The sequence below is a fragment of the Coregonus lavaretus genome, assembly GCF_964263955.1.
Source record: "Coregonus lavaretus genome assembly, chromosome: 1".
NCBI lineage: Eukaryota > Metazoa > Chordata > Actinopteri > Salmoniformes > Salmonidae > Coregonus > Coregonus lavaretus.
The window spans coordinates 34,487,616-34,512,513 of record NC_139988.1 but is presented as its reverse complement, the minus strand read 5'-3'; the positions used below and the strand labels follow the sequence as shown (position 1 = coordinate 34,512,513).

Below are 24,898 nucleotides of genomic sequence, written 5' to 3'. Positions count from 1 at the left end.
GTAAATAGCGATATAATGATTTTCCACAGAACAGAAGTTCATGGGAGAAAATCCATTTACACTGAACAAAAATATAAACGCAAAATGCAACAATTTCAACGATTTTACTGAGTTACATCAGTTCATATAAGGAAATCAATCAATTGAAATAAATGCATTAGGCCCTAATCTATGGATTTCACATGACTGGGAATACAGATATGCATCTGTTGGTCACAGATACCTTTTTTTTTTTTTAAAGGTAGGGATGTGGATCAGAAAACTAGTCAGTATCTAGTATCTCATGCAGCGCGACACATCTCCTTCGCATTGATCAGGCTGTTGATTGTGGCCTGTGGAATGTTGTCCCACTCATCTTCAATGGCTGTGCGAAGTTGCTGAATATTGGCAGGAACTGGAACATGCTGTCGCACACATCGATCCAGAGCATCCCAAACATGCTCAGTGGGTGACATGTCTGGTGAGTATGCAGGCCATGGAATAACTAGGAAATGTTCAGCTTCCAGAAATTGTTTGCAGATCCTTGCGACATGGGGCCGTGCATTATCATGCTGAAACATGAGGTGATGGCGGCGGATGAATGGCATGACAATGGTCCTCAGGATCTTATCACAGAATCTCTGTGCGTTCAAATTGTCATCGATAAAATGCAATTGTGTTCGTTGTCCGTTGCTTATGCCTGCCCATACCATAACCCCACCATGGGGAACTCTGTTCACAACGTTGACATCAGCAAACCGCTCGCCCACAAGACGCCATCTACCCGGTACAGTTGAAACCGGGATTAATCCGTGAAGAGCACACTTCTCCAGCATTCCAGTGGCCATCGAAGGTGAGCATTTGCCCACTGAAGTCGGTTACGATGCCAACTGCAGTCAGGTCAAGACCCTGGTGAGGACGACGAGGAAGCAGATGAGCTTCCCTGAGACAGTTTCTAACAGTTTGTGCAAAAATTATTCAGTTGTGCAAACCCACAGTTTCATCAGCTGTCCGGGTGGCTGGTCTCAGATGATCCCTCAGGTGAAGAAGCCGGATGTGGAGGTCCTGGGCTGGTGTGATTACACGTGGTCTGTGGTTGTGAGGCCAGTTGGACATACTGCCAAATTCTCTAAAACGACATTGGAGGCAGCTTATGGCAATGTTTCCATCAGTCATTAAAGTGGAACTGACAGCGTTTTAACTACTTTGCAGATATGAAACAAACGGATAATCATAGTATCAGTCAAAAATATGCAATTACCAGTTTATGCTACAAAACCAACTTTATAAGAGGTTTTAAAAATAGGTTATATTTGATTCAGAATTCCATGATGTGCAGTAAGGCAGTGGCGTGTATTCATGGATGCCAAGGGAAGCCAGGCTCCCCCAAAACATTTACCAATAAAAATAAAACAAAGTGTCAAGGGAAGCCAGCTTGGATTTTGGCATCACTCCTATCAAATCCCATTGACAGCATACGTAATTGACAGTTGTGTTGTTGTCCTCTGGTGGCTAGCTAGCTAAAATTGGCCCTTTCCTAAATTAGCCATGGATGGAGATGGGGATTTGGACTTAATTCTCCATACTGGCCAATGATTATAACGGCGATTCTAATCCAACCATGAATTCATACATTGTTGTGCCCCTGGCCTGAGAGGATGGAAGTTCAATATGTAGCTAGATGTAGAAGGCTAATGTTAACTAGCTAACATTGTCTATGAATGGAAGTTAGGCTAGCGAGCAAGCATTTTAGCCAGGTAGCCTAGGACAACAAAAAATAAAAGCGTGTACTGTATGACAGAGTGATAGACCGTTTCGTTAACATGAAAGAGAGGAGGATGGCATTGCCGTTTCTCTACAAGTAGGGTGAGTCAACATGTTTTTCTACTTGCACGCACGCACGCACGAACGCACACACACACACACACACACACACACACACACACACACACACACACACACACACAAGCACACAGGAATCAGAACCATGGACAGCCACATGATATTTAGCTTACGTTGGTTGGACTAAATTGTTTTTGTATATTTTAGATGTCACTGTATTAGACTAAGCAGAGGTGATTTCATGATGCTGAAATGGTGCTGGAATAGAGAAGGCAGCTTCTGTTTTCTTTGTGACTTGCGGTAACTCTGTGGTTCTAAATCAATAGTTGTTTAGTGGTCCGGAAATGTCGGAAACATTAACTTTCTTGACCATGCTGTAGGTCATGTAACTGTCTGTTACTGTACATGCAATATGCTTTGTGGACTTCACTGGACAGAGGTTGCTATCTGGTTTTGTGATAAAACAAAGTTGTGGTTGAATTTATTCTGCCACTGAGTCTTCTAATTGTCTTGGCCTTTAGGCCTATATATTACGGTCGCAAGGCATATGAATTAACATGTTATAGAGTAAACAACGCAATTATCATAGGTTGTAATATGTAATACTTGGCTTCCCCAGTGATTTTACCCATGCACAGCTACTGCAGTAAGGCATTGTTGGCAGAATAGATTGATGCAGTTCAATGTACAGTATGATTAATATAATTCACCAATACATTTCTTGGTAGTCCCAAAAATATCAGGTTGTAAATCACAGCTGGTCTGGTACATTGTTTGTGTTTGTTGACTCCACCACAGGAGGTTGGTGGCACCTTAATTGGGGAGAACGGGCTCGTGGTAATGACTGGAGTGGTATCAGTGGAATGGTATCAAATACATCAAACAGATGGTTTCCAGGTGTTTGATGCCATTCCATTTGCTCCGTTCCGGCCATTATTGTGAGCCGTTCTCCCCTCAGCAGCCTCCTCTGGGGCCCATCCACCTATTCGGGATGCACTGTTTTAGTTTCAATGACTCCATATTTTGGACTAAAATGGAGGAATGTAACTAAGGCTGGGAATATCAATACAATCAAACTAGCAAGGGCAATGATCATAAGTCAGTCATACTCATAATGTGGCTAATAGGTTAGCGTTTCTATTTATGTAGCTATTTATTTAGCAAGCTAAAAACACGGAGCCTAACTAGCTAGCTGCTGGGAGGATGTCATGTCATTGGAGTAGTGGGTGAGTGACCGAACTTTCCCCCTTATTGTTTATTGGTGGCTACAGCTAGAGATGCAGGTGTCATTTGGTTAGCTAGCAAGAAATGAGAATCGCTTTGCTAGCTAGATAGCTATGCTGAACCTGAACCAGTTAGCATATCTCTTGCGCTCGTAAATTCACAATGACTATCTACTCCGATTTCAGAGCTCTCTCCTCTGAGTGTGCCAGAGTGCAGAATAAGGCTGATGAATTTACGAACGCGCAACACCCGCTGAATATGACCGGTGCCAGTAAAAGTTGGCAAAACAAATTATGAAATTGTTGCCAGCAGCACAGTTAGTCGCTACGCTAACGCACTAGATAACATGTAAACAGCCTAACCAGCTCCGCTAGGGCGAGTAAAATGGTCAGAGTGAGGTGTTCAGCCATAGCGTGCAGTGTGCACTCTGAACGCTCCAGGAGCAGAATGCTCTGAATTTATGAACAGACATTAGAGCGTACTCTGACACACTGGAGGCAATTTACAAACACAACCTTAGTTGTCAATTAAATGTATTTGGCATTGATCAAATGGGTGGGCAGGCAAATTCCCATTCAGTTGTCAAAACGTGGGTTGAGACAAGCATGCATTGGCAGGCAAGCAGCAGAAGGACGAGCAGGCTACTATTCCCATCGTTTAACAGTGCAATTTTGATGGCCAACTAGCTGAAAAAGCTTGAGATGTTTAGCTCATCTCGCTCTGGCTAGCATTAGTTGTTGATCTTGTTGTTGTTGTGCATAACCGAGGGGGAGAAAGCCTACCTTTCCATGGTTGTTTGATCAATAGGACTGTAAAGTTCCCAGATGTAAGAGGTATTTACAGGTTTGCAGAAATCCACTCAGGTGTATTTTGTGGCTTTTGGCGAATACGTTCGAATGATCTAATGTCGCGCTGTTTTTACTGCCTGTAAACACACAGTTCAAAGTGAATGATGGCAGGCCCGTGTGGCAAAAGGCTTATTGGCATAAAGGCCTACTGTAAAGCTCTGATTGGCGATGGCGCACGGGTTTGCGTAGACTCCGGTCCTGGACAAGACAGATGTTTTTATTAGGTTTTATTTACTGAAGTGTCTATTAATTGTCCAAATGGACTGCTGCTTTCCCACTCTATATTGCTATATAATTTTCCCAAATGCGTTACTATACATAATTCCCAAACATTCTATGAATTTATGAAAACGTAAAAATGACCATATCTAAGTCTAAGTGTTCGCTTGTCAAAAAATGTAAAATAAAAGGTGTCATATTCTTCCTAGGGGTATATAGGAACAGATTCTAATAAGATTTCATATTGCTAAAACGCTGTCAGTTCCACTTTAAGACAGCATAATAATGCATACAGTCAAATGACAGGCTGCAAATGACCAATTAGGAAAGCAAGTAATCCATGTGTGGCTTAATCATGCTGCCTAATGATGCTGCGTTTGCTGCCTAATGATGCTGCGTTTGCCCCCAAACTCAAGAACCACCATGACTACACTCACATCTCTCCATAGCTGCTCATCAGAGCTCTACAATATTGATAACTGTCTCATCTACATGCTAATTATAGTTAAATACATCCATAATACATCCATCACTTGGATATTATTGTAGTGAACATGAACACAAACTTCATAAAGCAGTTATAGGGCGTTTATGAGTCAATGGGGAGGAAGCCCCAATGTAATATTTACACTAAGTGGGTGTTGGGAAGCCACTGAGTACAATATAGAGCCGTTCTAAATGGTTATTGGTCAAAATGACCATGCAATAAAGATTATGATCTTATTATGATTATTATGATTATTATGAGATTATGATTATAAGATTAGTGGAAACTAGTTGACCAACAGTTTGTTGATAGCAGACAGGGCTGATTTCCAGTACAGAACCTTGTCCAGGGAGTACATGGCGAACACAGGTCCGTCGTGGGCCTTGATGGTCTTCAGCAGCATGGGCTCCTTCCAGACATATATGTCCCCTGTGGCGGCTCCAGAGAATACCAGCTCGTCTGTCCGACCGTAACACACGGACATCATCGTTTCCAGCTTCCCCAGGCTCCCAAAGATGCCACGCTTGAACATAAGGCCCCCACCTTCAGAGACAGCACACCATTAGAAACTCAGGCATACATTAATTGATTTCCATAAACGTACCATGCCTGACAAGCTAGATAGAGTTGTTCATATGTTCATAAGAAAAATTACAGGGTGGATCACTTTCCTAAAGATAAAATAATAAGTGTGAAAACACCTGGAAGGATATACTTGAAAGAAAAGCCGGGACTTGAGACTATAGAGTGAGACTGATGATCAGTGTTGGGGAGTAGTGAACTACATGTAGTTCAACTAGTAATTTAACTACATTTTGCAGTAGCTTGGTGGTAGTTGACCTAATTTAATATCTAGGTAGTGTATTCAGTAGTTAATTACTTTCCCCCCCATGTAGCAGTGTAGTTAACTACTGTAACTACACAATTTTTTTTGCAAAATAAAATAAAATATGGGTGAAGTAGGCAATAATACTTTTTCTTTATCGGCATCAGTGCCTAATTCTCACTTGAAGCATTGCTTTAGGCTACATTACACATTCTGTTTACATATGACCTCAAAAGTGATCTGTTATTGCAGTTTGTAGTCTATGACATTTCAGATTTACATTTGATAATTTTTAGATGAAGTAGTTTGGATGCAGTGAACTACTTTTTCAAAGTAACTTTGGTTTACTAAACTATATTTTTCTTAAGGGTAGCATTAGTGTAGCTTAATTTATTCCAGTGTGAAGTAATTGGTAAACTATATTTTCAGAGTAGCTTCCCCAACCAACACTGCTGATGGTATGAGAGAGACAGAGTCAGGGAGAACAGGAGGGCACACCTGTATGCTGCCAGAACTTGATGTGTTTGATTCCCACTGTGACCAGCTTGTCCATAAGGATAGGATTACACTTCACCACAAACAGCTTGTCTTTGTGTCCCCTGGGAAGAACCGAGACAGAATTTCCACTTCACATTCTGTCAGCTCAAATACATAGAGCCCTGAGTTTTTCCTGGTCAGGTAATGTGGTCAGGAAAAAACTCCTAACTGACTCTACAAATGTGTTATCATTAAGACAACAGACCTGAGTCCAAGTAGTATTTGATTTATTTCAAATACTTTGAGCACTTGATTAAGCCTGCCTGGATTGTCAGACTTTTAGGACTACAGTCGTGGTCAAAAGTTTTGAGAATGACACAAATACTCATTTTCACAAAGTCTGCTGCCTCAGTTTTGATGATGGCAATTTGCATATACTCCAGAATGTCATGAAGAGTGATCAGATGAATTGCAATGAATTGCAAAGTCCCTCTTTGCCATGAAAATGAACGTAATCCCCAAAAAACATTTCCACTGCATTTCAGCCCTGCCACAAAAGGACCAGTTGCCATCATGTCAGTGATTCTCTTGTTAACACAGGTGAGAGTGTTGACGAGGACAAGGCTGTAGATCACTCTGTCATGCTGATTGAGTTAGAATAACAGACTGGAAGCTTTAAAAGGAGGGTGGTGCTTGAAATCATTGTTCTTCCTCTGTTAACCATGGTTACCTGCAAGGAAACACATGCCGTCATCATTGCTTTGCACAAAAACGGCTTCACAGGCAAGGATATTGCTGCTAGTAAGATTGCACCTAAATCAACCATTTTTCGGATCATCAAGAACTTCAAGGAGAGAGGTTCAATTGTTGTGAAGAAGGCGTCAGGGCGCCCAAGAAAGTCCAGCAAGCGCCAGGGCCGTCTCCTAAAGTTGATTCAGCTGCGGGATCGGGGCACCACCAGTGCAGAGCAGGCTCAGGAATGGCAGCAGGCAGGTGTGAGTGCATCTGCACGCACAGTGAGGCAAAGACTTTTGGAGGATGGCCTGGTGTCAAGAAGGGCAGCAAAGAAGCCACTTCTCTCCAGGAAAAACATCAGGGACATACTTATATTTTGCAAAAGGTACAGGGATTGGACTGCTGAGGACTGGGGTAAAGTCATTTTCTCTGATGAATCCCCTTTCCGATTGTTTGGGGCATCCGGAAAACACCTTGTCCGGAGAAGACAAGGTGAGCGCTACCATCAGTCCTGTGTCATGCCAACAGTAAAGCATCCTGAGACCATTCATGTGTGGGGTTGCTTCTCAGCCAAGGGAGTGGGCTCACTCACAATTTTGCCTAAGAACACAGCCATGAATAAAGCATGGTACAAACACATCCTCCGAGAGCAATTTCTCCCAACCATCCAAGAACAGTTTGGTGACGACCAATGCCTTTTCCAGCATGATGGAGCACCTTGCCATAAGGCAAAAGTGATAACTAAGTGGCTCGGGGAACAAAACATCGACATTTTGGGTCCATGGCCAGGAAACTCCCCAGACCTTAATCCCATTGAGAACTTGTGGTCGATCCTCAAGAGGCGGGTGGACAAACAAAAACCCACAAATTCTGACAAACTCCAAGCATTGATTATGCAAGAATGGGCTGCCATCAGTCAGGATGTGGCCCAGAAGTTAATTGACAGCATGCCAGGGCGGATTGCAGATGTCTTGAAAAAGAAGGGTCAACACTGCATATATTGACTCTTTGCATATACTTTATGTAATTGTCAATAAAAGCCTTTGACACTTATGGAATGCTTGTAATTATATTTCAGTATACCATACTAACATCTGACAAAAATATCTCATAACACTGAAGCAGCGAACTTTGTGTCATTCTCAAAACGTTTGACCACGACTGTATACCATAAGTTCCATTGTGTCAGGTAAGCTCAATCAAGGGCAGCTAAAGCATTTGAAAGAAGAGAAAAACCAGATTTGAACCCAGCTTAGCTGAACTATTCTATAAAACCCTGTTTTTGTAATAACTCTAAATGTCTAAATGCACACCCCCACTGATCACACAAATAGTAGCTTTCAGCTGGTGTGAAAAAGCTTTTAGTACCTTGCGGTGGCCAGCTTCTCCCCCTTCCTCCAATCCCACACAATGATAGAGTGGTGGTCATCAATGCCCACTGAGACCAGACTCTTCCCATCCGCTGCACATAGAGGAACAACATGCTACTCTTAGTTTGACATCATAACAGACATAGGGACAGAACACTCATGGAAAACACAGGCTGGTATTGAAATTAAAATCTGATAATGACATAAGTTACATGCCCAGGAAAATACAGAGCCATACCAGAGAAATCAAGGGCACAAACTCCTCTCTGGTGAAAGCCCTTGAGCAGGGAGAAGCACTTCAGGGTTTGGATGTCCCACACATGGATGGCTGGGTCCCTGCCAACCTGGATTCATTCACAAAGAGGTGATTAAGATCAGTGTGTGAGAGAGAGCGAGCGAGAGAAAGCGAAAGAGAGCGAAAAAGAGGAGGGAGGGAGAGAGAGAGAGAGAGAGTGTGTGTGTGTGTGTGTGTGTGTGTGTGTGTGTACACGTGTACCTGTCCAGTGGCTGCATAGTCTTTGAGTGGGTGTACGGTCAGGCTGATGATGTCATCATCGTGGCCCAGGTAAAACCTCTGACTGTGTTGCTCTCTGTTGTAGACCACGCCCACCGCCGCTACATGGTACACCACCTCCCCCGCCTGGGTGTAGAACAGGTTGTTTCTGCAGTCGTAGCCGCGGTACCTACACACACACACACACAGAAATAGGTCACGGGAATGCAAACATAATAGACAAACACAATTCTACTATATTAAGGAAAGTGAAAGTCACTTATACTGATACAAAGGTCAATTCATTCCTTGACTGAGTGCCTGGGTGTTTCTGTAAAGCTGACTAGAGAAGGACATATTCAGATGAGATGGCTATTAATTTGAAACAGTGAAGGTATGATCCCTTTATAATATATATAATAATATGCCATTTAGCAGACGCTTTTATCCAAAGCGACTTACAGTCATGCGTGCATACATTTTTGTGTATGGGTGGTCCCGGGGATCGAACCCACTACCTTGGCGTTACAAGTGCCGTGCTCTACCAGCTGAGCTACAGAGGACCACCTTTCTAAGAGGCACTCCAAATAAAATCCCAGTTCATATGCTGTCTCTCCCCTACATGGCCTGATAAACCCTGTGGTGTGTGTGGGGAATTTTAATCAAATGTGTGGCATTTATTTATTCGCTCAAACACTGAAAGACTTCTGCCTCCCCCACTGTGAGGTCTTTAAGTTTTACATTTTACATTTTTAGTCATTTAGCAGACGCTCTTATCCAGAGCGACTTACAGTTAGTGAATACATATATATATATATATTATTTTTTTTACTGGCCCCCCCGTGGGAAACGAACCCACACCCCTGGCGTTGCAAACGCCATGCTCTATCAACTGAGCTACATCCCTGCCGGCCATTCCCTCCCCTACCCTGGACGACGCTGGGCCAATTGTACGCCGCCCATGAGTCTCCCGGTCGCGGCCGGCTGCGACAGAGCCTGGATTCGAACCAGGATCTCTAGTGGCACAGTTAGCACTGCTATGCAGTGCCTTAGACCACTGCGCCACTCAGGAGAGTCATACAAAAAGGAAAGGACACTGAGGGAGTATTAGAGCTGCTACGGGGAAGTCTTTAATGGCTGCTTGTGCTGAATCAGTAAAGTTAACTGCTTCACACATCTTGAAAAGGTTTAGCAAAAATAATTTAAATACTACAGCTTTGAAAAGGGATTTGCATATTCCAACAGCTGACACAGACAGGCCTATTTCAGATAGAGAGATTGTTTCATCACGATGGAAACACACCATTTCTTCTCAATTCAATATAATATATCTGTCCTTTTCACGTCATTTCAAATGGTGGAGTGTCATCTCAACCAATTTGACGTGTGAGTATTTTTCTGATGAACACTCAGTAACACAGTCAAAATGAGAGCCATAAGAACCTTTCATAAGAACCCATTACCCGTGGACAAACTTCAGACGAAGAGCTTCGTCTGGGCCTCTCTGGCGCTTTAGGGAGCCGACCTGCTGCTTCTTCTCTCTGCTCTGCTGCCTCAGCTGCGGAAGGTCCTCCTTATACACCTGTAACAACAGCAGTCCCTCATATTGTACATCATGTCAACCTGCTTTCATCCACTTTCCCCACAATCACAAGCAGCTAAGGTTGACTAAAGTACCTAAATAGTGATCAAGTTTACTTCATGCTCCTACAACACATAATATGCTTTACCGAACCATGATATGAAATACAACAGACAACAAACAATCAAGAAATGCAAAGTGTTGCATGAGGACAATAATTAAGTCTTAAGAGAAGCAGGGAAAATAATATTTTTCCCCCACAGTTAAGCAGTGCGGGCACCGCCGGCCGTGTATCTACAGAGCACACATGGCAGCGCTCCGTGTGGCACCAACCCGCATCGTCACGGCAACAAATGCAGATCCAGCTGCCAGTGGAGATAAGGCATGTGATGGATGCCATGGCAACCCAGGCGTTTTCCGACAAATAGAGTCTCAGTCAGCGCTGATCCCATACAAAGCCGCTGATAGGAGCACTCTGCTATTTGAATATATCATCTCCCCTTCCATCCGCCTCACAGCCTCTCTCTGCTAACATCAATCAATATCAGAATATCTCCACTCGGCGCCTTCATTGACTTTCAGGATGCCTCAGGATCCTCGTACATGGCTGGAGGCATTCTGACTAACACGGGCCATTCCAATTCAGATTACACTGACTAATGTGGGTTGTTCTAACAACTTATTCTCTCTCTGCCTTATCTACTGTAGGGTATTTAAACAGGTTATTGTTTAAGCCTTGAGTAGTGTGTTCTCTTGTCTCTCATGTTTTTTTTCTGACACCATTTTAATTGGGGCATATTCTCCTCTCATCTCATTCAACTGTCATTCTCATTTATAGATAGAGTATCTTAATTTGATTACCCTGTTGTTGCAGATAATTTCCCTGCGCCGCAGGAAATTCAAATTAGCCTTGTGATTTACATAAATTCACTGAATACCTGCAGTTCTCTTTTTCTCACTAGACCTCACAACTAAACTATAGTCTACTGTAGTCTATCAAAACAAATTTCCCATAAGAAATTATCACTTTTTTAAAAATTATAATCAAATCCTCCTCCTGCAGGATTATTTTACTACTGCGAACAAACTGGCCAAATTAAGATCCCACAACTGTACTGACACTCATTCTATCTCTGCATCAAATGCTGCATCATGTAAGACACTCCCCGTTCCTCATATGGAACTTTCTCAGTGTCCCTCACATCGTGTATCATCTTTCAACCTGATTTCACCCACTTTCTGTCTGACGCATATAGGACTCCCTCCAGTGTCTGTAAGCTCCACATACCCACCTGTCGGTCGTAGTTTATCTGTGTCTCCTGCTCGATATCAGAGTCCAGCTCCGGGACATCAGACACATCAGAGTCAGACTCCTCACTGTTGGAATCTGCATGGCCATCTAGCGGGAACCGATACCAGGAGACAGTGACAGCAAGGAAACTGATTTCACTGGTGCAACAATCACTCACATAGTCATTACATTGGCTTTTGACAAGATCATGGATATTGTGTACTGTAGTCACTCTCTTAAGGTAGATTAATAATTTGAAATCATATATCAGAGCACCAGCTCAACATAACCATATGGGCTCTCATTAGAACCATACAATAAATATGTAAACAAATCAAACCCCCAGGTTCCTCTGGCTAAATACTGTACCTTGTGGTATATTGGTCTCCAGTCCTCCGTTCATGATGCCCTCAGGCAGGAACTTCCACTGAAATACAGAGTGGTCGGCCCCGCCGGTGGTCAACACCCACTGCAGGTCGTGAGACCAGTGCACGTTGGTCACGTGGGCAGAGTGGCCAATGTACTTCTTGAATTTTGCCCCTGTTCACAACATCAGGGAAAGAAAAACGAGTGAAAATGAAATGAGAGAAGGGGAGTGTTCAACATAATTCCCTATCTCATCATTCTATATTTGCATGGGTACACATTTTTTTGTTGTTGTAATGAGTGCAAAGTAAAAATGGCATGTTGCATATTCAGAACACAGACATTTACTGACCTTTCTTTAGGCAGGGGAAGCGGAACAGTTTGACCAGGCCAAAGTCGTCTCCAGTAACCAGCACGGCGCTGCTGTAGTTGGCATCCACAGAGTTGACGTCACTGATGTTGGTGTACTTGGGCCATATCCCACTCACCTCTGGACCAATCACACTCGTCCATGAGCTCCAGTGGATCCCTTTTACCTCCTCCTTAGTGGTCAGGTGCTTCCCAACTTCAGGGAAGAAAAACAGGATGGAAGACAAACATGGGCAGAATGCATGTATCTTGTAAAACCAGCTTGTTGTGCGTAAATAATAGCACCTTTAAATAATGTTGACTATGTTACAGCTCTACTAACCTAGCTGCTAAGGTTCTTAGCCAGAACTAAAAGACAATACGTTTACTCAATAAGCAGGTAAAGGTTACATAAACATGAGACTGAAGGTATTAACACACAAATCCCCTGTTCCTGTGTTAATGAGGGGTTTAATTGATGCAAAAAATAAACCAAATAGCATCGTAAACAAAGCCTAGAGCTGGGAGCCCTTTTCTGTCCGAAGCTTGCATCACTTGTGGAGCTCCTTTTTTAATTAGGGCATGAATGTTTGTGTGTGTGCGTGTGGTTTGTTAGTCTAACCCCCAGGGAAGAGGGAGCTATCTAGAATCCCTATGGGACAAGTGAAATTAGAAAATCTACCATGCTTCAACACTCGATTTACGTCATTCCATTAACGTAATTAATTGACTTTCTAAGAGAATATTCCCAAAATAATGCAATGTTAAAAAGACGGATAAGTGAAGCAGGAAATAAACAAATAAACAAACACATTGAGGTAAAGTGTTTGAGGTAAGTGTAAGAAAGTACCCATTGATGTCAAATATTTTTCCTAATAAATACCAGGAAAATGTAGCAACCAAAATATTTCTTTCCCTCTCTCCTGTCTGCTCTGCAGCATCACCTGTTGCCCTCCTTACTGTCAGTCTAGACAGTCTGTCTGCTGACACTAAACACCCTGGAGCAACGCTGATTCACTCACTCTGACAGGGCTTTTCACACAGCTCTCCAAACACATAGTGTTGGCTGACAGAGAGGTGTGTGTGTGTGTGTTTGTGCTTGTGTGTGTGTGTGTGTGTGTGTGTGTGTGTGTGTGTGTGTGTGTGTGTGTGCAGACAGAGGTTATGTAGTGACTGGGAGGCTTGTGCAGCTGTCTAGAGTTTCAGACAGTGCCACCTAGAGAGCAGCCTTGCCTGGGAAGAGGAAAGTGGAAACTCTGTGACAGGCAGAAGAGACGAATAAGAAGAAATCACTGCATAACCACATCGATGTTAAAGCCGGATGTGATGGGATGATTGCTGCTGCTGGTGTGTTCTGTAACAAGGGCTTGCTTGGCGTGGCGCTAAGCTAGCTATGATCCACCTTCTATTCATGGGCCTAATTGGTGTTTACTGTCAAGCTGATTGCTGTGTGATGTGTTTACGTGCCTTCTCCCAACAGGGAAACAAGAAACAGCTAAATCAGATTAAATCACTGATTGTGTTCACAGTAAGCTGAGGTAATAGGAGTTATACCATGATTATCATGGCATAGTTCAGAGAGACGGGGACAATTTTAAGTTATTATGAAGCGTTGCTTTTTCTGCAAAGTGAGTCACTCTCAAATTGACAGCAGAATCTGTCTAAAGCAAAGCCAAGCTGCCAAAGCACAACATTGTCACAATGTTGCCAAAACGTGGTGGCGGCCGGTGGCGGTGATTCACTCACTTGGCATCCTGTAGAAGAGGCGTTCTCCAGCCCCGTCGTTACTCTGGAGGAACTTGCTGTCGATGGACCAGTCCAGGTGGGTGATGAAGCTGGAGGACTTGTTACACTCGCCCACCTTCTTGTAGCGCTGTGCCACGGCGTACACATCCACCAGGCCGTCATTGGAGCCCACAGCCAGGTAGCTGCCATCCGGAGAGAACTTCATCTCATGGATCACCTCCTTTCTGTCTTTAATGTGCACCACCTCTGTCATGTCCCTGGTAGGGAGAGAGGAGGGGGGAAGGAGGGGGGTAGGGGGAGAGAGAGGAGGGGGAGAGAGAGGAGGGGGAGGGAGGGAAGAGAGAGGAGGGGGAGGGAGGGAAGAGAGATGGAGGGGGGGGGGGAGAGAGAGAGAGCGAGCGAGAGAGCAAGAGAGAGAAAAGAAGTGTGAATCCCTTGGCTCTACGCAGGAGGCTCGCTGGTAGCTCATCTATCTAACCAACAGTGAGCAGCAGCAGATGGACTGGGCCCATTCATTGTCATAATGACTCTGAGGCCAGCTGAAACACTGAGAGGGAACCTTGCCACTAAACTCATCTTCCTGCTGTCTCTCTCTGCGGAGGAGGCATTACAATGAAACCACCACAGTCTTATCACACCTGCTGCGCCCACCCAAAAGCAATTCCGCCAGCCCAGACTTGATTAACTCATTTTTCATGGGTCATTTTAGATGGGGACATAATGATGTTTTTCTGTCTAAATTGCTCTCTGGTAATGTTTATGTTGGTACGATCACAAAGGGGGGAAAGTATGTAATCACAGGATGTATAGACAGTATGGCTTCGTATTCTTATAATGTGCTGGAATTGTGAATCATAGTGCCAGTGATGTTTGTCCCTTATCCTGACAAACTCCTAATGATTAGATATGGTGAACAGTAATCATAGGGAATAACCTATGGGGAATATCTATGTATACAGTGCAGTATGTGGCTCAAAAATCAGCCAACAGCTAAAACCAACGATGAAGTAGCTAAAAAGTCAAACCCTTTTAAACGCACCGGCTCTCAGTCAAAATCATACAGCACAACACAACACAGCCTCAGGCAACATAAATTCAATACAATCATAAAAAGCTGCTCCTGATGCTGTAAGCCCGTTCATTTCTGATAGACTAAATGCAAATCAGGAGCGCTATTCACTTCACAGTGCAGCGTGGGGATTAGCCACTTCAAAACGTATTGATTAACAGCACTGCGGACCAATTTACTATAACCTAATGGAAAGTGCCAGCATACCCACTGAATCTGCTGGGGAGTAAATTAAACTGGGGCCTTCAGTCAGGCTTTAAGTAATGAATTCAGCATCTCAGTAGAAGGCTGTTAAAACCTGAGGTTTTGGCCCATGGTGGTACTGTAGGCTAGGTTGCATAACTTTATGGCCCTTCTTAACAAGATGTATCTGAAGAGTTTGATGCTGGAAATACTTTTGCCAGCTTTGCTATAATTCAAGTACTTATGAAAGCTAACTAACCATAGTAAAAAACGTTCCTTCATTTTCCTAAATGAAATTATTTTCCTAAATGACCATTTGACCACTCCCTGAGCTTCCACTGGGGAAAAGATCACTTAAGGTAAATTCACACACTAGGGAGACGGAGCGTAGCACAGTGTTGCAATGTCATTTTTTGCATTGATAACCAAATATAAATAATATCAGCGACTTTTCAAACAGTAATCCAAACAACACAAATCCACCCAAAAAGGTATTTGGTTTATAGGTAATAACTAGGGATTCCAGGCTATTGTGAAATGGTAGAACCTGCTGTAGCCAACTAACGTTACCTAGCCATGTGCTTTTTCTCCATGACCAAAACATGATGTTCTATTTTTAGCTGATATTGTAATGAATACACAAGCAGCATATCAAACTGGGATAATGTTTTAGGTTACACCAGCAAGTATATGAATATTTAGCAGGGCATATCTTTTAATTATAAATTTGATTATTTCACATGGAGATGTGGGAAGCTAAAAAAGCTAGCTAGTTTGCTATGTTTTTAGCCAGGCTAAAGCCTGCTAGCCAGGCTGCCAGCTAGCTACTACTGGCAAGGGAAGGTGACTTTCCTTGCTTTCACAAAATGTAAAAAAATAAATAAATAATAATAATAATAATATCACCCCCTTGTGAATGGGAGTGGGACTGGTGAGGATATTATGTTACTAAAAGGTGTCCACTGCTCCAAAAATCCCACTCCACCCACGCGCACGCACGCACTAGATCAACGGAGTGAAGCTTGTAGTAACCTTTAAGGTGGGTTATAGGAGATGCGTGAACCTGGAGCAGTAAAGGGGGGAGGTGATGGTCCTATACCCGATAGGAGAGTCTGTACTAAACACTGAGCTCTAAAGCAGATTGTGAAAGGAGTGCTTGCTGTCCTAAAGATGAGTCTAAGGACTACAGGTGTGGGTAGTGGTGCCTGTATTTGGGAACTAAATGTGCAAGACAGTTCGTGCTGTACTGCACTTGCCTCTAGGGACTAAAGGTAGGTAGTGATATGGAAGGTGGGAGTTTGTTTTACCTGACACTAGGACCTAACAGTGTTCGTTAGTGGATGTTTTCTGTAACTGTGAGCTACAGGTGTGTGAGTGAGTGGGTGTTAGTTTAACTGACTCTAGGGACTAAAGGTAGGTAGTGAAGGTACATTTTAGCAGTACCTGACTCGGAGCACGGTAAAGGAGCCGTCCTTCATGCCCAGAGCGAGCTGAGAGCCATCGTTGCTGAAGGCCACACTGCGGACTGCCTCCTCCATGTTACAGCGAGCTATCAGGGCATGGTCCGCCAGGTTCCACAACCTGAGAACACCACGCACGCACGCACGCACACACACACACACACACACACACACACACACAGAAACACACACACACACACACACACAGAAACACACACACACACACAGTCGTAACCAATCAGCACAGTTTCAGCTATGGACATTGCTTCTGTAGCCACAGCCAGGGGCGGCCTGTTCAATAGGGCGATATGGGCGACGCACTGCCAAACGGGAAAAGGAAGGGATTTTTTTTCTAATCAATTATATCACGGCAACAGTAGTTATCAGTGTTGTAATCTATACGTCTGATCTGCCACAGTGCCACACTGCCACTAAATGTCGAATCAGGCTAAAGTCGTGCTTCAAATGGCTCCCCCCCCTTTTGGGGCGATTTCAGTCAGGTTGAAAATCGCCCAGAAGTCTCTCATAGCCTCTAATGTAAAATCAATTTTTTTCAAATTTCAGAGCCTTCAATACAATCTCTATGGGTGTCTGAGGGCTTGCACTTACGCGCTTTCGTCATACGTAACGTAACGTAACCATGAACGTAACTGAGAAAAGAGCGGATTGTGTCTTTGAAAGAAGTTCCTTTTTGTCGGCGAACAAATGAAGATAAATTGGCAACGAAACAATTAGGACCTCCCAGACCAAATTTAATAATTCAACAGGTTTCTACTAAAGGCGGAAAGTCCTACACCCGAGGATTTTCCAAAAATTGGTACGAACGGAAAAATAACATTGCCACTCAACTTGATGAGGGATACAGGCTAGCTGTCCGCCGCCACAACGATGAGGTTAGTGTTGATAATCACAAGTTTACTGGAGAACTGAGACCAAGTAGAGACTTTGGACAGGGTGGATATGGTATAATAAAGGCAGTTTATTCAGAGGTAAAGATATCTGGAATCGCGTGCACGGACCCGTTCGTCAAACTCTTAGGGAGCTATAAATTAAGCCCCATTACTTACCATATCAGATAAGAGAAATTGCTGCAGCTACATATATTTTACATCCTGGCCCTACATAGTTCACTATTTGCATCACTTACCAAAATATTACATGTGGCCATATATGCTTGGAAAGTGGAGATGCCATAGAACGTCAAAAAAGTAAACATTGCTGGAGACACATTGCCGTTTTGGAGAAGACATCGCGTTTGCTAGCGAAGAGATTTGTTGTGGCAAATGAACTTGGGCTGGGAATTGCCAGGAACCTCATGATAAGATATATGCATCAGCATTGCGAGTCTCATGATTCTATACGTATTGCGATTCGATACTGTGATTTTATTGCGCACCATATGTCTGTTGCAGAGGGATCAGAAAGCCATGAGAACGAGTTTTGATCAGTCATGGAAATAAAAGTGCTGAAAACAAATTGGCTCCCAATGTGAAAAGATTGAGAACAAGCTATGAAGGAACAATAATGGTGTTTTGGTGCAGGTACAGCCAACTAGCGCTAAAATATTGCGATATTGTCAATACAGTATATCGTAAAGTATCACTATGTAACTCAAATTCTTTCACCCCAATCCCTCAAATTAACGGTAAATAACTGAATTGTTTGCCCCACATTTAGCTAAGATGATTAGCTAGCCAGCTAAAATGTTTTATTTAGTTAGCAGTCGCATCTACAATAGTTTACTGTCAATAACATGTCTCCAAAAATGACGTGGTGTCTCCAATTGTGTTGACATTTTACAATTGCGATGCGCATCCATGAGTATCCACTTTCTGTAGCTCAGCTGGTAGAGCATGGCGCTTGTAACGCCAAGGTAGTGGGTTCGATCCCCGGGACCACCCATACACAAAAATGTATGCACGCATGACTGTAAGTCGCTTTGGATAAAAGCGTCTGCTAAATGGCATATTATTATTATTATTATTATTATCTGAAGAGAGCCCCGAAACATTGTGTGCAGACATTTTATGCAATAAATGAAGTAGGTTGAATCTAGTAGTTCTGATCTTCTGATTGGTCCTGATGAGTTGGGCGAGGTCCCCTCCAGGCTACTGTCACTGTTGCATTGGCTCTGAGTCGGGTTCTCTGTCTTCAAATGTTCAGCCTAAGAGAGGGGATTTTTGTGTGTGTGTGTGTGTGTGTGTGTTTAACAGTGATGATGTGTGTGTGTGTGTGTGTGTGTGTGTGTTTAACAGTGATGATGTGTGTGTGTGTGTGTGTGTTTGTGTGTGTGTGTGTGTGTGTCCTCAGAGCAAGAACTCGTGAGTTGGAAGAACTGAGAGGCCTATGGCGTGGGTGTTGTCCTTGGCCACCTGCTGACAAGGCTGACAAGATAGGACCCTTTTGTCCATTGTTATTGGATAGGAACAGAACTTATAACCAGCTCCTGACCTAAATAGATCTTAGCACAACATTTTACTCAACATATCATATTCCATATTCACTATAACAAATATATTTACTACGACATTAGCAAGAACCGCCACATCCTCAGCCGGCTAATCCAGTGTGTGAAGTTTTGCGGAGTGTTTGAGTTAGCTTTGCGAGGCAAAGATGAAACTGAGGGCTCCACCAACCCTGGTAAGCCAACACTTTTGAGATCAGTCAATAAATGCTTCTGGTATTGACTTATATGCTGCCCCTGTCTTCATGTTGTTGCTGGACATATCTTTTTAAAAATGTGTGTAGGTCACCTAAATCATCAGAAAAATTGCCCCCCCTGAGAATTTTTTCAGGAGCCGCCACTGGCCACAGCCATAAGAATGTATTAAGAGAGGAAGATATCAGTAGCAGCTAAGTGACTTAGACAGATGTTTTAATGAGCTAGTTACAGCTGCAGCGTGTGGTCTTGAATTAAGGGTTAAACTTTATTTTAACGGTCCGTAAATAAACCATTTATAAGGCATTTACAAAAAGGTTGCATACCGGTTAGGGTTAGGTTAGGTTAAGGGTTAGGATTAGGGTTAGATAGTGCTCACTTTAGATTAGGCACTGCAAAAATACTTTACTTATGATAAATAGATGGTTTATAAATGTGGGTGTAATGATTAATTAATGGTTTATTATGGACTGTTAAAATACAGTGTTACCGGGCCCACAGAGAGCTCTGTCTCTCCTGGTAGAAAGGGGTTGTGTGGGTCTGTGTGTGTTGTGGAGGGACTGATCCTGTCCGACGGATAGCAGGCATGTGGCCTCATTATCAATTATCTGTCCCCTGCACAGGCTGGCACTGTGACTTTTCTATAGCTAGCTCTGAACTCTGGGCTAGAACTGTCTCGGTTAGAAATGCGTAGAACAGTGTCTTACAAACTAACGGCTGTCTGAAAGAGAGGAGAACCAGTGAACCAAGCAGGACGAGTAGTACTACTGGTCAGGGTTCACTGAGTGGATGTAATTAAGATGAAAAGTCTGGATGAAGTGGTAGATTAAAATAGAATGAACAGGGATGGTGGCCTGGGTAAACTGAGAAGGATAAATTAGAGACGAAAGCTCTGATGATAACTACTGGGTCTATGAAGACGCTAGTGTAAAGATGCTCCTGAGGAAGCTGATGTACGAGCTAAATTGCTGCTGGAATTAAGACTGACCGTACAGATCGGTCATCACTGCCAGTCACCGCAAGCGGTTTCTTGGGGTGGACGTCCAGAGCCCAGAGCTCTCCCTCACAGTGACCCTGCATGATGAGCAGAGGCTTGTCTCTGTCCCGAACCATCACCTCAAAGATCTCACTGTCCTGCGTCCCCGCCAGGATACGGTCTGCCCTCCAACACACACTACGAATAGACAGCCCTGAGAGAGAGGGAGGAGGGAGAGGAAGAAAGAAAGAGGGATAGAGAGATGGATGAGAAAGACACCGCAAATAATGAATGCTCTGTCATGTATAACAAAAGAGGTGGATTGAATGCAATCACACCCGTTCTTCAGCAGGTGATGAAGGGTAGCATCTAATCCACTTCAATGTGTATTACACTTCAATCCAGAGTTAGAAACTATTACATTCAGACAACTTTCTGGTGGCGAGTTTTTCCACAGAGTGATGCGTGACTAATGCAGGTGGACTTTCATTTGAGGAGAGAGAGATGAAGCAGAAAACTCTATAGAGGGAGGAACAGATTGAGCTACTACAGTGAAGGCATTTCAAGCAAGCAAGACATCAGCAAGACATCCCCCAATGCAAGACATCACCCAATGCCCCTCATCAATACTAAATAGTCTCTAACTGAGTCAGGAAAAGCACAGCTACAGATCCTCAGACTCTTCCTAAAACAACATCTCACTAACATTACACGCAAAAATACCTGGCAACCAGAAACCAGCTATAGCCAATGTACAGATGTAGGATCTTCATTTTAGCCAGTTTGCTACAGCAGGAAAATAATCCTGTAGCAACAGGAAATGTGAATTATTATGTGAATTATAATTAATGTACATATTTGTAGGGGTTGATACATTTTTCATTAGGGCAAATCAAGTCTGAAATTTCAAAATGGAAATGACAAACTTTAGAAGCCTTTTTAAAACTCAAATACAATACAAAAGTGATCAAATTAAGATCCTATGTCTGTGTAGGCAAACAGGGGACCTGGCAACCAAAACCAGTCTCATAATCTGTGTGTATGGACAGAATACATAGCAACCGGAGTAACATGAACTAGAGTTAATTGGCTGCACAATACACTTCAGATTTGACACCCTGGGGGAATAACCATTTCAAAAAAGTAATTAATGTGGATTCTTATCTCAGATTTCCTCTCACTAAAACTGATCCGTAGTTGGGAATCAAACCTTCACTGGGACTCAAAACTTTCAAGAACAGATGTAGGAAACCCTTAATACGGAGGGTACAAAAATCATTGGGAGCACTTTCTAATCTAGAGCCACAAGCTGTTATGAAGGTTTATGGCATGTCTACTCATTTGTGTTCGGAAAAGTTGAACATTATACCTTTTGCATAAGATTGATTTAAACCCAATCAAAATTCATGTTACAATATTTATTCCTAAGGTCTTTGACCGGCCACCAAACACCCAACAATGCCATTATCTAATCCCAGGGTGTACCTGTTGTCTGTGGGGCTTTCAGAAAGGCCACAGCCTTCAGATATTAGTATTCCCCACCCCTAGGGCTGGCTGGGGACACAGAACTTTACTCTGCTTTAACCAGCCCCTAGCTACCACAAACAGCCAGGCAGCCACCGCTCAGAACAGAGGATGAGAGGAAGGGAAGAGAAAAGAGACTCATTGATAATACATGAGTGCCACTGATGGTTTCCTCAATTTAACAGGAGGCATAGAGAAAAAGGAATCCACAAAATAAGGCTATGGAAAAGGGGAGTTTACTAAATGCCATCTGTCAAAGGTTTAGAAAAATGTTTTATCTTAACTTCTTTATTCTGTTTTATCCATACAGCACAGTCTAACTCTCTCAGGCCCCTAGAATATAACAATATTTTGTTTCTCTGTCTGATTGGACTAACATGGCCTGCTCTGGCTCATATGAATGGAAATGGATGAGTGGCATATTTGATCTAATCTGTCTCTATCTGTCGGTCTCTCTCTGTCCTCTGTATCTGTTCCCAGTCAACAGGTGTCAGTGATACATCCACAGGGACAGGCTAATAAATCATCATGGCAGGGCTCTCAATGAGCTAAACACACATCGGTCTCTATTAGGCAGCACACACACACTGACTGAAGTGACCTACACATACTCCCTAGTTACAGTATGTTAACCCATGTACACATACATCAGTGTCTGGATCGACCTGCTCACACACCCCTGCAACAGAAGCGTGCCCCTTCTATAGACAGCACAGTGCACGCACAACCCTGTGAACTTAGATGGATCTCCTCATAAGGATGTGCCTCTCATCCTCTCCATCACCCAGCTACCCTAATTACCCATGATACCCCAGGGACAAGCACAAATATGCGGACTATGACATGGTTTGATCAGCCTGTGGCCCCGTGTTACTCTGGCGTCCCCCACGGACCTGTGAAGGGCCTGCCTGCTAATGCACACAGCTTAGACTCTGTGATGTTTAATTGATCAGAGGGCTAATGCTCACCAACCATTTAGCACCATGCTAACTTCACACCTGCTCCTGTCTATCAATTAAAATATTGAGTACAGAATAGGGCTGGAAATTGCCATTAACCTCACGATGCGACATTATCACGATAATTCGTTTTGCTCAGTCATGGAAATAAAAGTGCTGAAAACATGTTGGCTCACTTTTGAAAAAGAAGATGGAGAACAAGCTATAGGATTAATTATTTATTTTTTGCCGCAGGTACAGCCGACGAGCGCTAGCTAACGCTACCTAGCAACAAACAAAAACACGAAAGTATCAATGTATACTGAACAAAAATATAAAACGCAACATGCAACAATTTCAAAGATTTTACTGAGTTACAGTTCATACTGTATATGGAAATCAGTTAATTGAAATAAATTCATTAGGCCCTAATCTATGGATTTCACATGACTGGGAATACAGATATCTTAGGGGCAAAAAAGGTAGGGGCATGGATCATAAAACCAGTCAGTATCTGGTGTGACCACCATTTGCCTACTGCAGCACGACACATCTCCTTCGCATAGAGTTGATCAGGTTGTTGATTGTGGCCTGTGGAATGTTGTCCCACTCCTTTTCAATGCCTGTGCGTTGCTGGATATTGGCGGGAACTGGAACACGCTGTCGAACACGTCGTTCCAGAGCATTCCAAACATGCTCAATGAGTGACAAGTCTGGTGAGTATGCAGGCCAGAACTGGGACATTTTCAGCTTCCAGGAATTGTGTACAGATCCTTGCGACATGGGGCCGTGTATTATCATACTGAAACATGATGTGATGGTGGCGGATGTCTGTAGCATATGCCTGCCCATACCATAAACCCAGAATGTTGACATCAGTAAACCACTCACCCATACGATGCCATACATGCTGCCTGCCATCTGCCCGGTACAGCTGAAACCGGGATTAATCCGTGAAGAGCACACTTCTCCAGTGTGCCAGTGGCAATTGAAGGTGAGCATTTACCCACTGAAGTTGGCTACGATGCCGAACTGCAGTCAGGTCAAGACCCTGGTGAGGATGACGAGCACGCAGATGAGCTTCCCTGAGACGGTTTCTGACAGTTTGTTCAGAAATTCTTCGGTTGTGTAAACCCACAGTTTCATCAGCTGTCCGGGTGGCTGGTCTCAGACCATCCCGCAGATGAAGAAGCCGGATGTGGAGATCCTGGGCTGGCGTGGTTACACGTGGTTTTGCGGTTGTGAGGCTGGTTAGATGTACTGCCAAATTCTCTAAAACAACGTTGGAGGCGGCTTATGATAGAGACATTAACATTAAATTATCTGGCAACAGCTCTGGTGGACATTCCTGCAGTCAGCATGCAACTGCCCGCTCCCTCAAAACTTGAGACATCTGTGGCATTGTGTTGTGTGACAAAACTGCACATTTTAGAGTGGCCTTTTATTGTCTCCAGCACAAGGTGCACCTGTGTAATGATCATGCTGTTTGATAAGCTTCTTGATATGCCACACCTGTCAGGTGGATGGATTATCTTGGCAAAAGATAAATAAATGCTCACTAACAAGGATGTCAATTTGTGAATGGAATATTTCTGGGATCTTATAGTTTAACTCATGAAACATGGGACCAACACTTTACATGTTGCGTTTATAGTTTTGTTCAGTATAATATCATCCAAAATAATATCGCAAAATGTTACTGTATCGATTTTTTCCCCCTTCACAGGTAGAGAGAACCAACATGGACGTCCAGTTTTTCTCACATTTCATCTGTATACATTCTGGGTTACAAACGGCATAACCACATTTTGACAAGCATGCAAACAAAGAGGTGAATACCAGAAAGAAATACCCAAAATAAATTGTAACTTTTCATGAGGCCATTGACTTGTTTGGGATGATCAGAAGTAACTTTAGCATCAATAGCTTATGCAATTGGCTTTTTAATGAGAACCATAATATATTATCACCAAGAGCAGTAGTTAAACCAGGTTCATGAGGCATACCTTTATACCCCTGCTCAGCCTCCCGAAGGTCGATCTTGGTGATAGGCTTGAAGTCCACATCCCAGAGCCTGACACAACCGTCACGTCCCCCCGTGGCGAAGCCCTCTTCACAGGCATACATGCTGAAGATCCCAGCCTACACACAGTGCAGTCAACTTTAGTCATAGGCAGGGGGATTATCAAACTGTTCTGTGCATAGAAAAAGGTACTTGGAAAGGAATATGATAGGAATGTGGGTCAAAAAGTCTAT

At 43.3% G+C, this 24,898-nt stretch overlaps 1 protein-coding gene across 5 annotated transcripts in view; it reads right to left on the bottom strand.

The window, feature by feature from the left end:
* The window catches only part of LOC311132200 (echinoderm microtubule-associated protein-like 6), a gene marked incomplete at both ends in the record, with an annotated part of 93,791 nt that overhangs the window by 25,883 nt on the left and 43,010 nt on the right, over positions 1-24,898 (bottom strand). For all 5 annotated transcript variants that reach the window (XM_084165423.1, XM_084165424.1, XM_084165422.1 and 2 more), the window contains 13 exons: positions 4,940-5,142; positions 5,924-6,024; positions 8,006-8,099; positions 8,246-8,351; positions 8,504-8,690; positions 9,964-10,082; positions 11,375-11,481; positions 11,743-11,913; positions 12,092-12,304; positions 13,834-14,090; positions 16,529-16,666; positions 20,193-20,394; positions 24,649-24,784. In XM_084165423.1, the coding sequence (XP_084021549.1) occupies positions 4,940-5,142; positions 5,924-6,024; positions 8,006-8,099; positions 8,246-8,351; positions 8,504-8,690; positions 9,964-10,082; positions 11,375-11,481; positions 11,743-11,913; positions 12,092-12,304; positions 13,834-14,090; positions 16,529-16,666; positions 20,193-20,394; positions 24,649-24,784 (2,034 nt within the window). The remainder of the gene's footprint in view (positions 1-4,939; positions 5,143-5,923; positions 6,025-8,005; positions 8,100-8,245; positions 8,352-8,503; positions 8,691-9,963; positions 10,083-11,374; positions 11,482-11,742; positions 11,914-12,091; positions 12,305-13,833; positions 14,091-16,528; positions 16,667-20,192; positions 20,395-24,648; positions 24,785-24,898) is intronic.